The 16363-nt window shown below is 36.1% G+C and overlaps 1 protein-coding gene across 1 annotated transcript in view; it reads right to left on the bottom strand.

Moving 5' to 3' along the window:
* The window catches only part of niban2a (niban apoptosis regulator 2a), a 36295-nt gene that overhangs the window by 7089 nt on the left and 12843 nt on the right, over positions 1-16363 (bottom strand). Inside the window, exons 6-9 of the mRNA XM_086095877.1 lie at positions 5733-5848; positions 3040-3144; positions 2796-2958; positions 85-272 (exon numbers count right to left, since the gene is read on the bottom strand). Coding sequence (XP_085952003.1) covers positions 85-272; positions 2796-2958; positions 3040-3144; positions 5733-5848 — 572 coding nt within the window. The remainder of the gene's footprint in view (positions 1-84; positions 273-2795; positions 2959-3039; positions 3145-5732; positions 5849-16363) is intronic.

The raw sequence follows: 16363 nt of genomic DNA, 5'->3' as shown, positions 1-16363 counted from the left end.
AAGAAATATAGAGTAGACATAGCATGATAAGAGCGCAGCGGGCACTACATGGGAAAAATGTTCCCCGAGCAAAATATGACTTACCTCTCCTAGTTTTTCTTTGTCTCCTCCATTCATCAGGTTCTTGCTGATGTCCACCACCTCCCTAAAGAAAACATCCCTGACCTCAGCGAAACCTCGGCTGGTGGGCTCCATGAGGGCATCCAAGATGGAGTTGATGTATGGTTGGACACTCCTCTTCAGGAGAGACTCGGCTTTGGGTAACACCAGGGCTGCACATAAAGGTGTCAAATACAGGAAAAAAACATTTTTAAAAATCCTTCAACCAACCTTCTTGAGTTGAGTTAATTACTATTAATGCTAGGGGCTACCAGTTTGATACATACTTCTGAAATAACAAATTTGCTCATGTTACTTCTAATAATGTTATAATTATGTATAATAATAGTAATAATAATAATTAATGATATTCATTTATGTGAAGAAAAAAATCATAATAAGATTTTCTAATCTACAACTTTTTTATTTATGTATTTTTTATTTATTTCAAATGATCACTTCCACATCACTCCGACAAAAATCACGAGGTGCCATCACTGGTGAGATATATTTAGAACAGGCCCGCGGGCTACCCATGTGGTCCTTGGGGACTACCTGGTGCACAAAAATCACAAGGTGCCATCACTGGTGAGAAATATTTAGAACAGGCCCGCGGGCTACTCATGTGGTCCTTGGGGACTACCTGGTGCACAACAGTATTGTTCTCACTGAAACCCAATAGTTACAGAGTCTTGATCTACTTAGCAACTGCAAGATGCAGTTACTGATAAAACGTTGCTGTCAGCTGGAAGCCCCATTTTTCCAAATATGGTAAATTGTATATTTTTTCCCACAAATCCTTTACTATTACTTGTTAATTTATGCAATATTAATCATTTTAAAGTGGTGAAAATAGCTTGAGAACAAATCTCATGTTCTTTAACACTCAAAACGTCTGAATAGTGTAAAACTCCTCCTTTTCCCTTGTTCTTCTAAAACTGAGCAGCGTAATTGTTGCCTATATTGAAAGTCTGAATGTTTTTTTTTTTAATGAGTGAAAATAGTGACATAACAGATAATTTTTTTGTAGCCTTGTTTTGTTAAAATTGATAGGAAGAAAGCTCGTGAACCATGAGGGAACGCTTGTGTCAAGCCAAATACAAATTGGTTATTTAACCATATTTGGATATGTTATTTTGGACGGTCGTGGACTTAACGTGATTAATTAGCAATTGAGCAAAATTTGGGGGTAGTGCTGTGTTGATGTTAGTGTGCAATAGTATATGACAACTTGTACAAGGTAATGTTTAGGAACTCACTGCCTTTTATTGCAATTTCATGAAAAGTAGTAGTTTTGGTAGATACAAGGATTCCGCCTGACAGCGATGATATCCAATTACAAACAATGCCTCTTATATGATAGGCGGATATTGTTGTTACATTATACTTGTGTTTTGTGTTTTTTGAAGAGATAAGACTGCAGTTGGAATATGATACAAAATGGTAGCCTGGCAAGATCATGTTACAAAGCACAGTGAGCTTTTTACTAGTACAGTATGTTGTTTTGACATGTTGAAGTACAGACACTGACTGCTACAAGTGTCTTGAGCAAATTATTTCAAGATCAGGATCAGGATCAAATGTATGACCCCTCGGGGAAATAATGTCTAGGACATTAGTCAAGCAGCTACAAACACGACATTATTCTCTAGTACATATTATACACAATTCATCTAATAAAAATTAGCACATAAATTACTATTACACCAAAACCATCACTCATGCTAACACTAAAGGGAATTTATTAATGTTTAAAATAACTTACCTGTGTAAATGTAAAAATAAGTTGACCATTGTATTTTCTAGGTTTCATGGCAAATGACAAAGGCCAGATTCAAGGTGCTCCTAGGTGAAATGTTTACTTGACAGGCTATGCACCACAAGCATTGAAAGTGGCTATAATCAAACCTTTAAATTTTTTTTTATATATATATATATATATATATATATATATATATATATATATATTCTTTATTCAGATGCCTTAGCAGATTGTTGAGCCAATTTTCCTTTACTTTTCAAAATATTCTCAATAAATCAGTAGCCCAAAAATTTAATGGCTATGAATAAAAACCAAACCTAACATTCTTAAGACTTGAAAGGTTGTGAAAGCAAATCCTTTTCATGGTGAATTTTATAAATGTTTTCTTTTTTTTTAATAACATTATGAGTGTAAGAATATAAAGAAAGTGTTTCAGGTAACCAAATTTATAACAATAATCATAATCAATACCACTATATTTTAAACCAATATCAAAACTCTTGTGTAGTCACCGATACGATACCACAAATACATTTTCATGGAAAAAAAGAGGCAATTTTCTATTCTTCTAATGTCTTTCTAGTTCCTGATCCCCCGATACCTTGAAATAAGGTCTGGTATCAGTAGTTGCACATCATTAAAACTTACTCCCAAAAAAAACCCCAAACAAACAGATGAAGCAGCATCTTGCCTTCACTTGCACCTTGACAAGATGAATGCAAGATGATGAATACATAGTGGTTGTAATCAGAGATTTAAAATTTATCTTTAGATTGTAAGATTTGAGGGGCGAGGATACTATCAACCCTCAAACAGCTGACCTACTATTTAGGACCACAGTTCTTTAGATCCACAGTTTCTAGTGACTGATTCTAATTAAAATGCGGTCAAATGAAACCCTGCAGTTGAAAATATTTTCAGAAAATTGGGTCACCTCGAATCTTGCTGCTGACATGTTCTTTAGATGAGATGACCTGGTCCATGTCAGTTCTCAGCCTGGTATCCAGCTGAACCTTCTGAGTCTTACAGGTTTCAACAAGCGCATCATACTCACTGGTGGTCTGGGCCAAAACCTGTCTGTAAATTGCATCAGAAATCTAAAAAAAAACATTAGTAACTATTATAAGCATTATTCTCACTATTAATGTTGTGCATTTTCCAATCTCACGGGAACTCACAAACATCCAATCCCTCTGCCTTTGCTGCAACTTTCCTTTCAGACGTGGACCAATTGTGTTTCTCAGTTCAGGATGGAGACCCTCCAACACTAGATTTGCCAGAATCTGGACACACATGCAAACATTTAGAGTATGTTCAGTGATGATGGCTAAATAACGATTATCTTAAATCAGTTATAGTTAACAAAGGTAGCCTTTAAAAAAAATATATATATATATATATTATTATTATTTGCTCTTTGGGTGAGGTGTGTGGTGAGGGTGGGGATATTATCCACTCACCAGATGCCACCCAAAGGACCACCACAAAAAAAAAAAAAACACACTTGAAAAGACACAGTGCGCCTATTGATGATGATGGATTCTGAGGCAGGAAGAAGTATGCAGTAAAAACAAACAAACAAACAAACGCATAAACACAGAGAAAAGTGTTTTGTACCACTCATATGCTTCAATATGTTTATCTACAGTGTTGGCAAATGAAATAATTTTTTGTAGCTCAAATAGATTGATGGACAAGTGCAATATTAGCTTATGTATAAGATTACCTTATGTTTACACTGTCTATCCACCCGTATTCTATCAATATTTGCCTTTCATAATATCCAAACTGAATAGTACTCTGCTTAAAGGCAACTAATCAATGTGCAGAATATTAATCAACATAAGTGAACGTGCATCCGAAGCATTTTGTGTATTTATTTATTTCACATTTTGTGACACAGCAAATAATTGAAGAACAGACAAGTTAACAGTAATTTGAATAAGTCGATGCGAAATCACAAATGTATTTACATAGACTGTGTGCCTTGTCATTATGCTCTCTAGAGGATTGATTTGTATTATTGAAAATATATATTTGTGTCATTGTGCTTGTGTTTTACAAGTGAAAATGACTGTTCCTGATGTAGAGTCCACTTGATCTAACAAGCTAATAATGAACTTGACGCAAAAACGTTTGCCAGGTCACATTTACATATATACCCAAGTTGACTGTCGTTTTCCTATTTTGTTGCTCTTCTTATACAAGTCATGTCACCTTAGGGTTAGCATGCCTTCACAAAAGCAACAAACAGTGTAGTTTAATATATATATATATATAGTTTTTCCACATTATTGTATAAATAGAAAAATGCCCACCTTAACATATTCCAAATATACAGAAAATTTTTCTCACTTACCACAATCTAAAAACTAAGAATATCTCATCAAGCAGGAAAATTCGACAAACATTTTGTATAGCAAGAAACGGAACATACAGTGTGTTTGGTAGGACATCCAAATGTAATCTTGAACAAATCCGTACAGCCTATCAGCACCAGCAAGGAGATACCAAAAGCATTACATCAAGCCACAGAACAGGCAATAAAGAAAAGGGGACAGTAGTGAACACAGAAACTTTCAGAAAACTGAAAGGGACTCAAAAGAAAAGAGACCCCGTCAAAAGCATATGTGTGACCTTTTGCATGCCGTTAAAGCAAAAGGGGTGGAGGATGACTTGTGTTTCTTTTACATTGATATGATAAAGAAAATGGCTTTTTTCTTTCCTTGGACAGTCACTCTACTTTTGGATAAAAAAAATTCTGCCATTTAATGTATCATTTGAGATAAGGGCAGGGATGAGCACTAGGGCCGTATGTTTAGGAATGGCATGGCATGGATGCACTACACATTTTATGTTATTTATTGAGTTGGTTTTTTTTTGCTCGATAGATTATTATACCTCAGGGAGAAAGGAGAAATTCAGACTTCAGTAAGATAACTCAGCAGGTGCTTGGGTGGTCTAGCCCAATCCACGATTGTACCATAGCTTGTAAATTCTTACACATCATTGCTTGCAACGTGATAATGACCATGTATGGCTAGAATGTCACTCAGTACAGCGTAGAGCAGTCGTCTGCCACAGTTGAACTGTTTACATAATGTACAATGCCAAAATGTCTGCTGGAAACAAAACAGCTAGTGGTGGCCAAAACGTTATGCACAGTACGGTATGTTGTAATACAGATGTACGATGTGTGATTATTTGACAAAAACAATAAAGTTAATCAGTTTGAAATTTTGATAATTTGTCTTTGTAGTGTAATTAAATAAAGGTTGAACATCATTGTATTCATTTTTAATTTACACAATGGAATTCATTCCATTCATTGGAATTGGGTTTGTAAGTGAAGATCCTTGCTCCAAGTGTTTAGAGTAAACTCATCCTGTTTTTTCCAAACTAACAAACAAATCGTCTCACAATTTCCCAAAAGGTGTACATTGTAAAATGAATTGACAGCTGTGGCTTTTAGTTTTTTCTATAGGGGTAAAAAGCAGAATTAATGAAGATTTCACATTCAATAATCAGTAAAAACAGGTTCGGCTTGAAAACCTTCCTCTTTTTACTCTTCTTCTAAATTTAGTGTCAAACATAATAGTGTGCTACTATCTAGGGACCGACAGTGGTATTACACCCAAAATAAACAGGAGGCAGAACAAAAGCGAAAAAAATAGCGAAATTGCAGGAGTGCAAACTTGGAACTGTTAACTGTATGTCATACTCAGTGAATCTAACATACACTTTTCAGACTTTGGTACAGTATATGTTTTGGACCCAAGGAGGAAGCCAAAGTGACCAGCGAAAAGCCATGCAAGCGCAGGGTTTAACATGCACCGTCAATCAGAGTCATCAAAGTTAGAGAGTGTCCAACCTGTGGAGGAGTTCCGCACATCATGTCCCAGGTCCCATAGTGTCCTTTGGCTTGTCTATGCAGTCTCACACTGTCAGTGAAGGCTGGCGTCTGAACAGTGCAGTCCTCTGGCAGACCTGAATGTGGTAGGGAAGAGAATAGTTGGTAATGTGAGATCTCAGGAGCAATAAGGTTAATATAATTCCTTTTGGGGGATTTTATGATTTACAGTTAAAAAGTCTTCACACCACTGTTCAAATACCATGTTTAAAGGGGAAGTAAAACAATGCTATGTTTGCACTAAGTATACCTTTTATATGACCAAAACGTTCAACCTTTGTTTAACTGAACCAAAACAAAATGTCCCAATTATGGAGCCTTATTTAGACATGGCGGCAAGTATAAACAGGGTGAATGTGGTGTTTACAAAATACCTTCAGCAGGCAAAAAAGCTTATAAAAACATTTGAATTTTATTTGGAATTGTTAATCAAAGGCACTTAAGGCACCAGGTGTGTGCTGCCTCCCATTAACAAAGAGTTTAAAATGTGATAGATTCATTCTGAACACAACCAGATACCAATTATAGATGGATGTGTACACTTGTGCAACCACATTGTTTTAGTTGTTTTTACTTCCCCTCTTGAATAGATTTTTTTAAGTCAATTGAATTGCATGGATTTTAAGTCATTATTATGGTGAAAAAAGAAATTTGAATTTATTTATTGTGATGTACACACAGGCTATGAACTGCATTTAGAGACTGGCCATTTATAGAATCGCATGTTTCTGTAACAAAGATGAATCTTTATGTCTGGAGATGAATCTAGCAACGGCAAGAGTGACACACAATCAAATGTCTGTTACACCCCTCAAAAGAGGAAGGTATTCTTTTTTTGTTTGTGACAGAACACACATGGTTACGGACACACCCGACTGACAGGAAAGTCGGAGCTGTACTAAAACAACAAGAGTGGTGTGTTTTTAGGAAGTTACTTAGTGTCATGTGGTTATGTTGATGTGATGAGATAGAACTTGCTTTTGCAGAGGAAAAAAATGCCATCAAGACCACAGTACATAAGACAGATACTGATAGATACTGCTGTGTGATTAGTAGTTCACACTTGTAACAAAGTATCCTCTTAAAATAAAATCTGTTACATTTGGTACACAAAAACAAATAACGCAAAGCTATTTTGCTGGGCCTAAACATATTGTACTTTTACTATTCCAACCTTAGTGCTGTATTTACATTTTCAGTGCAAGAACATATATAAGTGTATGATATATGAAGTAGATATCACATTGTGGCAATGGTTGTGGTTATTTCGTCATTTGTCACCTCAAACTAGGAACGGGCCAATGTTGTGATTCCAGGTCTGTGACTCAGAGGAGGCTGACAAAGTCAGGAAGTGAGTAAGGAATTGTTTGTGGGAGGGGGTAGGGTGAGTCCGACAGGAAGCTGCCCCTCCCCGATAACTTTGCAGTGATGGGTGAAAGGGGGCAGTGGAAGGTCTTGGGTAAGGTTGACATGGAGATGCTGACTTGAAGGAATAAAACAGACATGTTGGTAGGTTTTCACTATTCTATGCCAGTGAAAAGTTTTCATGTCCCTGGATGAGTTGTTCCGTCATGAGTATACTAGCCTCCAATATAATGAAGCAACTTCCCAATTTAGCATGCTTTTCAAAGATGCATGAGCATTAACAAGTGTGTATCGTGTGTGTCACACTACTTGTCTGTCACCCCAACACAGCACAACTTTTACAACAGTCAAACAGGCACCAAGTGTCTGTGAAACAAGCGTTTTCCTACTTGACCTTCGGAACCTGATAATGTGACGAGGCAGGGTGAGAAAGCACCAACTTTTAAAGTTTTGTTTTTAATTTAAGGAAATATGCACTACAGTTGACACTGTGAGCCTAAATCATTGCTTTGTGACAAAAAGCTGTTAATTTGTGAGTTGTTTTATACACAGTGCAGGTCAGACCTGTTTTAGCTCAAATTCTGCATGATGTTTTATTGAGTGTTTGATTGGCTGCAAGGCAAAAATGCTAATATTATCTTGTTTGTTTTGGTTAATAATTATGTTTGGTAATGGAGTGTCAACAGTATTGACGTTGGACTCTCTTTTCTTAATCCTGCATTTTCTTGAAACTCATATGAGAAGCCATGTCTTTTTACATCTCGCAATATTTTCGGTCCCTCTGCCAAGCAATTTAACCACTAGACTATACAGTTCCTCCGGAGTGTGTGTGCGTGCAATGTGTATAAATAGAACATGTGGCAGCACTTACCACGGCATATATTTTGAGGTATTTCCCTATTTGCCGGGCTCACTGCACTCTATTTGATAGGATGTTGAGAAAAAATTCCCAGGCCTTCAAAGCCATCATTTTTGCAATGGCCTTATCTGAGGCGTAGCTAGTTGACAATAATTTCAAGGCTTCCAACTACTTGCATACATGTGAAACAGAGTTCAATAATTTTTTACCTTTTCAGGGATCTGAGACGTGTCTCTGATATTATACTCCTCTTGTATAGCTAAATAAATGAATCAAATTATTTGGATGACCTCTCAGCATGACAGCGCACTGCAGTTCTGTACAATACTGCTCAATGGTTAAAGTAATCTAATGAGTCTCAAAACTAAAAAATGTGTTACACAAAACAATAGAATGAAAAACTTTCACCATATACTGTACAAACGTGCATACAATTGTTGGTACCCCTCTGTTCAGGAAAGAAAAACCCACAATGATCAAAATGAATTACAAATATCACATTTTACAGCTGAGGCTCACACATGACATGTATGTCTCATGTATGTCCTGTTACTTTATTACCCATGCTGCTTTGCACTCCAACATACAATGGCAGCAAGAATATTACAATACACAACAGTTACATTTAACTGAATGTGAGCTGAATGCTCAATGTGCGGGTTGGACATGGCATAGATCATAGTATATTATTGAATAAATTAGAGCGATACGGCATAAGAGGGTTAGCATATAAATGGATTCAAAGTTATCTAGATAACAGATATCTGTATTTGCAGTTCAACAACATACAATCAAAACAATTGATGATCTCTTACGGCGTTCCTCGAGGGTCAGTGCTTGGCCATAAGTTATTTTTATTATATATAAACGATATCTGCTCTGTCTCCAAAATACTTTAAAGTGTTTTGTTTGCTGATGACAACTCTCTATTGCTCTGAAGAAAATCTGAAACAGCTTGTGATTGCGGTGGAAAATGAATTAAAAGCATTAAAAAAAAAAAAGTTTGACAGCAATAAATTATCTCTAAATTTAAACAAAGCAAAGTTTGTAGTTTTTGGCACGAGACAGGTCAAGCACTAAGTCACAATCAGAGTAGATTCTGATGAACTAGAAAGAGTGTATGAAAATTTATTTCTTGGTGTAGTTATCGATGAAAGATTAAGCCGGAAGTCCCACATAAACAATGTTAAAAGGAAAGTGTCCAAAATTATAGGGATCCTTTACAAAACAAAGGATGTTTTGAATAAGAAGTCATTATATACATTATATTGCTCATTATTATTACCATATCTAACCTATTGTGTGGAAATATGGGGAAATGCTTACAAAACAAATACTTACCCTCTTTTCTAAAAAAGAGCAATAAGAATTATTAACCGATCAAAATATACAGAGCCAACAAATTCACTATTTTTCAAATTAAACACAATTAAATGTTATGATCTAGTTGAGTTTAAAATTGCTCAAATAATGTACAAGGTACACACCGACCTACTTTGCCACAATATTCAGAAGCTGTTTGAAATCAGAGAGTGACTATGATTTGAGGGGTATAAGTGTCTATAAAAAATTTCAAAACAAGATTGTCTGATTTTTATTTATAATTACTTTTGTCAGTTATTTCTGTGAGAATTCTGTACTGCTCTCTACTATTACCATATTTAAATTATTGTGCAGAAGTTTGGGGAAACACCTATAAGGCATCATTACAACCACTGTTCCTCATAACAAAGTAGTCAAGAACAACATTGAAGAGGTTTTGTACATCTTTCTATGTGCAGTGAGAATTTGGAACAGACTGAGTAATGATTTACAACAATGTCCAAACATAGACCAGTTCAAAAGGAAATATAAAATCAAGTATAGGGAAGAGGGAGTGCTTGACAATGAAAAGTAACAACAGGCTGTTTTATTATTATTAATATTATTAGTAGTAGAAAATATATATGCATAAGTGTATATGTAAAAGCATGAATATATATGCATAAGGTATATTATCATTATTAATAATTACTATAATAACCTTTGTTATTAATAATTAAGATAAATCAGCTGTTTTTGTATACTATACTTAACTACTGTTTATATGTATGTTAGTGTATTGGAAAGTGTACAGCATTTGCTATATTATTCACGGCATAAAAAAATATATTGTAGGCTACACTATAGAAATATGAATATGATCATTTATACATGTGTAAATTATTTATATATATATTACAATTGTGTCCGCATGTAAAAGCAGTGTTCTTTATCACTATACTGTGCATGAAATTATTTACTATGCTATTACAGTACGCATGTTCTGAGATCTGTGTACTGTATAAGGGCACAGGGAAAGTGAGTAAGTTGAAGTAGCAGTAGGGGGAGGAGAGTTGTCTGTGATTGATGGTATTCTGGAGGCCCGTGGGAACTCATAGGGGCCTCTAACTACAAATATGAGACCCTGGTGCATCAGAGTGGAGACCAAACCATTCTATGTCGGTCGGCTTTAGAGCAAAGTCATCATTAAAGGTTAAGAAGGTGACAACGGAAGAATAAATGATGCTTCCGTAGCACACTTAATATAGTAACAAAAGTGCACTTTTTAAATGTGACAACTTTTTCGAGATAAAAGATAAACTCATCGAATGCATTTCTTACAGCCCGCCCTTTCTTCCAAAGATAATTCACCACGCCCAATACTTCAGTGATGTGTACAATAGGATAATGAGTTCACAAAACGGTTGTGGTACTTGAATGTGCTCTTCTATCACGAGCCTACCGCAAAAGCGCATATTTAGGTCAGCTTGTAAAGTTCTGTTTCAACAGGATACTGGCTGCTGCTGTTTAATTTTGTGGTGTACAGTCCATTCCCAGTGCCGGGTTGACCAATCAGCTTTCTGGGCAATGAGGTCATTGTTGAACAGAAATCATTAACAGGGCGCTGTACAAATCCTGCTGATTTTTGGAACGCTATGGAATGCTATTAAGCGCTCTGGTGTATTCAAGTTATTTTTAACTCATCAAACAGGCCAATCGGTTTTTGTATACAGCTGAAAACTGAACTGTTTTTACTTACTCAAGAAGTCTGCAGCTATTAGCTGATTCCCTATGAAGGATGTACTCGGCGATGTATCATGTATGATTCCTACTTTTGTAATAAATGCTGGAGTCCAGAATGTATTGCTACAAAATTATTGCTAGCATTGCATGTGGCCTGAGACTAGACAGCCTTCATTATCCTATTATAATTATATGAATTATATTCTAATTAAGAAATATTTTGACCTTAGCTTATTTGGCTATGGACATACTGGTCCGGCCCACCGGAAATTATATTTGGATGAAAGTGGCCTCTGAGCGAAAATGGGTTTGTTACCCCCTGATCTATACATTTGCCTCATATGCATTACAAAATATATCATTTACTTTATGTCACAACAAAGTTTGACTGGTAAGACCTGAACTTGCCTTGAAGAACAAATGAGCATAAAAAGAGCAAAACAAACATCTTCAGAAGAAGTGAATTGCCGACTAATTAATGGATTGCAATGGAGTACTGTATAACTGCAGATCATGTCCCAGTATAGAGGGGTTTCAAATGTACAATATATGACTTGTTAACGTAAACTCACTGTTAAGATTCTGTGCTCAAAGGGAATAAGTGCACTGATTCAACATTTTGACAAGGGTTGCATTTGAGTCCTTCCTATCGTAGGCTACTTCTAAAAAAAGTGTTTTTTGTACTGTGCATGTATGAAAGTATACAGGCCAATGTTTTTAGTACATTCAATGACCTGCATAGAGGGCAGGGGGTCATGTTCACAAAGTCATTTTATGACCCCCAGGAGAAGTCTGTTCTGTTTTTCCTCAAAATGCCAACATGACAGAGGTGAGACTGGGCGTGTTAACACAGGCCAAAGGCATGAATGTCATCAATTCACGCAGATGCAATTAACCTCTGCATGCCATAGCCATAGTGAAACACCAACACAGCTCCAGTTCCTTATGACATGTTCTTAAAGCCTAGCCTCACAGATGGAATGTACAACAGGGACGAACTGAGCAAGCCCAAACAGGTTGTGTTGAGAAGTGAAAAGTTGAACAAGACTGGATACAAGCAGGGGCTGGTTTTGTTTTAGGACCAAAATGTATGCACTGCTTGTTCTTCTAATTCATTTACAACTTAGTTCTGGTTCGGGCATAGGAATGCATCTACAGGCGTAAGAAAAATTCCACATGCTTACTTGGGATGCTTTCAGACAAACAAGTTATTCCGACCCTTGCCAAATTGTGCTATTCTGAAATAGTCTAATTTGAATACAATTTGAAAAACAAATGTGTTTTACCAGATAATTCATGTTTGAGCACTTGAGATTATATAAGAGCAAGTGTATATGCAAATATTGTTAATTGGGGGGGTTGGGGTTAACAAAATTAGCCACTATTTCTTGCATCATTTGAAGCAAAAAGTTCACCACTGTAAGCTATTGGCACACATGAAGATCTTTCCAAAGAAGTTATATATTAGCAACTATAAACCTTTGAGCGTTGAACAGCATAGGAAGCCGGTATTAAGGTGTGTCTTCACACAAACATTTTCAGAATGTCGGTAAACTGTGTTTGGATTCTTCTGAATTAAAACTATATTGCTAGATTGCAATTGGTGTGTACTCATTCCTTCATTAATTAAATGATCTACTAGGGAAAAAAGTATTTTGCAGTACAGTATGCTAAGAGCAGTGATTCTCAACTGGAGGGTCGCAGAGCCATTTTGAGTGGGTTGCTGACAGATAGCAAAAATTGGCAGGGGTTCCTCAGGTTACAACGGTGCAAACATACAACATTTTGTTGTTACAGACGTCAATGTTAAGATACATTTTGTATTTGCAGATGTCATGTTTCTCAGTTTAGTACTAAGGTACTCTGAAAGGCACTTTGAACATGTAGCATTGGAGTGCAGAGTAAAATATGATACACATATGTTTTTAAAGCTTATTTTTGAAGTGCTATATGTAAGTGCACTCCATTTACCATTTTGATCAAATTGGATTTTTCATTTGTTGGACTATGACAAATGTCTATTTCAGAAAAGTACAAGGAATAACTATTCGATTCCATTCAGGAGTTACTTGTTTACTGAACACAAATATCAAATATGAATTTAGAGGGCAATTTCTTCTAATCACATATTCCATTGACAGCTAAAATAATATAGCCATACGTTTCAACATTATAAGGGCAGTATTCAAGCTCTTGGTGTTAATAATGATCTGGCAGATCATCATCATCATTTGTTAAACCATGGCAGGATAGTGAGTGGTTGTGTTGTATGATAAAATAAACCTTTCAGTCAGCCTGTGTAATGTGCTGTCAACACATCATGCAAGAAGACAAGTTTGCATGGAGAATTCCTCAACACACTGAAAGGTGACTTGCTAAGAAGTGCGTACAGGAATGACAGCATGACAAAAATGTAATCACAGAATGTTTATACATCCTTGGGCATGTCTCTTATTTCCAACTTGTCAACACACTGATCTAGTCAAAGACCTGCCTTCATAAAAAGGGAGGTTCTAATGTGTAACTCAATGCTAAAAATGTAACTGTATGTTTTAAAACTATATCCAAACACAAATACAATGATATGGTTACGTATGGATTAAGAATTTGACAGTAACCAAACTAGAATGTCACTTAGTACAAAATAGTTATCCACCATGTTCTGTTGGCCCATTATGCATTCTTTGTCTACTGAAACTGGTAAAGGTTTGCAAGAGGCTGTCACCTATCTAGTCCATATATCAAATACAAAATAGATTCCCAAAGCCAATAGATTTGTAGCCTAATTTAACGGGTTCTTTTTGGGCACATCTGAAACCACCATGTTTCATGGAATCAAATGTGTCATTTTTGCATAACTCTGCCAACTTCAATGAATTAACAATGAACAAACAAATGAACAAGTTTGAATTGTAAAAGCAATACTTCTCAACCACATCTTCACTGGTGACGCAGCTCATTTCAAATAGTTCATTCAGTTGCAAAGCTGTTATGTGTTACCTATGTTATGTATGCTGTACTCCGTTTCAAAGTATCATATCAAAAATATTTATGGTATGTCCATTACCTGAGACTTGAAGTATTTGACCTCTTTGTCTATTAACAATGGACTCATTGTTTCAGTCTACTTACATTTCTATTGCAAGGTGAATTATTAAACAATTGGTCTTCAATGGAGGAATAAAGGCTCTATTCATTCACGTTTGATTATTTTTAACGTTTGCCAATTGTTGGTGGATAATTACAGTAATTTCAGGACTACAAGCCGCTACTTTTTTCACTTGCATTCGACCCTCTTTTTTCACTTGCATTCGACCCTCTTTTTTCACTTGCATTCGACCCTCTTTTTTCACTTGCATTCGACCCTGTGGGTAATATAAAGGTGCGGCTTATCCATCAGATCACAAGACCGCACTATAAAGGAAGCGTAAAAGCGACAGAGCAAAACAAATTGCAATGAATGGACCCCGACATAGTCACAGTTTGGCACCCGCGGCTTCGCATATTAGCAGATTTTTTCCCCCTCCCAATTATTTGATTTCTTTTTTCCAATGACTGACAGTTAAATGCAGATTTTCACTATTCATGGGCCCTATCCCCGTGAATAGTGGGGGTCTACTGCATTACTACTGCAGATCCAAGATCGTGATTTGTTAACATCGGAGTGACAGGAAAACTCCCCCAAAGGAAACTGCAAAAAATAAAAATAAAGTCAAAATATTTTTCTTTCATCTAACATAATCATTTAAGAGATGATTAGAATTATTTTTTAATAATGTTTATTTTCTTCAGTCTAAGATTTAAATATCAGATTGGTAATAGATCATTATAGTTACAGTAATTTCTGGACTATAAGGCGCACCTGACTATAACTATAGTTACAGTAATTTCTGGACTATAAGGCACACCTGACCATAATTATAGTTACAGTAATTTCTGGACTATAAGGCACACCTGAATATAAGCCGCGGCAGCTAAATTTGAGGAATACTCGAGTTAAAGTACCACTGATTGTCACCCCCACCTTGTTACACATATATGCCGCACTCCGACTATAAGCCGCAGGTGTTTTAATGTTACCGCACCGGGTTCCCGCTACTTTCTTTTCCATAATGAGGGCGCAAATTGTCTCGCTCTCGTTCTGTCTCTCCTACTGTATTTGGTAAGGGTGGGAATCTTTGGACACCTCACGATTCGATTACAATTACAATTTGATTATTGATCTATTTTTTATTTATGTATATTGATGCAGTTTTTTTTTACACTACTCATTTCTATTCATCTCACAAAGTATTGATCACTTGGTGCAATGGATACAAAAAAGCCTCACGGTTTGGTCAGATCACGGATTTGAATCACGTATCAGATCATTTTTGGGATCAGCAAAAAAAAGATAAATCGAATTTTGTCTTCCTTTTATTTTATAAAACACTTGTTCCCATTAAATAACAAGATTCAACTCAAATTGTCAAATATGTCCATTTAGAATATATTTTAAGATGAATGTTTTTATTTGTTTAAAGGAAAAATGTTTTATAAAGAAAATGAGGATGAAAATGATTCTAATTATCTTTTCTTTCTTTGTTTCCTTTTTTTTTAAAGAAAGAAAAATACCTAAAACTGCAATTTAAGGCACATACTCCTTCTACATGGAGAGTGGATGACAAACTAGCCTATGTTCACATCATTGAAAAAGAGGCAAAGAAAGATAACAAAGCCACAGTTGTCGGACTACCGGTACTTTAAAAGCAGACAGATGTGTACTCACTGCTAGCAGCTAGCCGCTAACACCAATCACACAATGACGGCGTAATAATCTAGATCTTTCTTAGCGCCCTAAATTAGCAATTGATATGATTTCGGGAAGGCGACGTGTTGATGCTGGCATGCAATGGCAATGCAAATTTTAAAATAACAATTAACAATAAAGCAAGCCAAAATGTGTAGAAGGCAAGTCAAGCTTGTCGTCAGCTGGTCACGCCACCATGCAGGCCAACTTCAAAATAAAAGCGTACTAAGGCTATTACATAGCATCAACATATTCTTTTTTTAAGCTTTATTTTGAATTTAGCCTTTGTTCAGGCGGCATAATACTTTATAGAATGTTTGTAGCTTTCTTGACACGTCACAGACTAGTCACACAAAATGCTCCCATACATGCTACTTACATCATCAATAAGGTTTTTTCTCTGCTATCACAGTGAACGTGGACTGATCTTGTTGCCGTCACGTGAACGTTCTTTTAAATTAAAAGCAGCTTTTTGGATCTCACGACGAGGTTGGCATAATCCATGTTTGTTTTCGTCTGTGTGCGGCGCCACGC

This window comes from Leptonotus elevatus, chromosome 15 (genome assembly GCF_054856555.1).
Source record: "Leptonotus elevatus isolate MCC_2025b chromosome 15, RoL_Lele_1.0, whole genome shotgun sequence".
NCBI lineage: Eukaryota > Metazoa > Chordata > Actinopteri > Syngnathiformes > Syngnathidae > Leptonotus > Leptonotus elevatus.
This window is presented reverse-complemented; position numbering and strand designations above follow the sequence as displayed.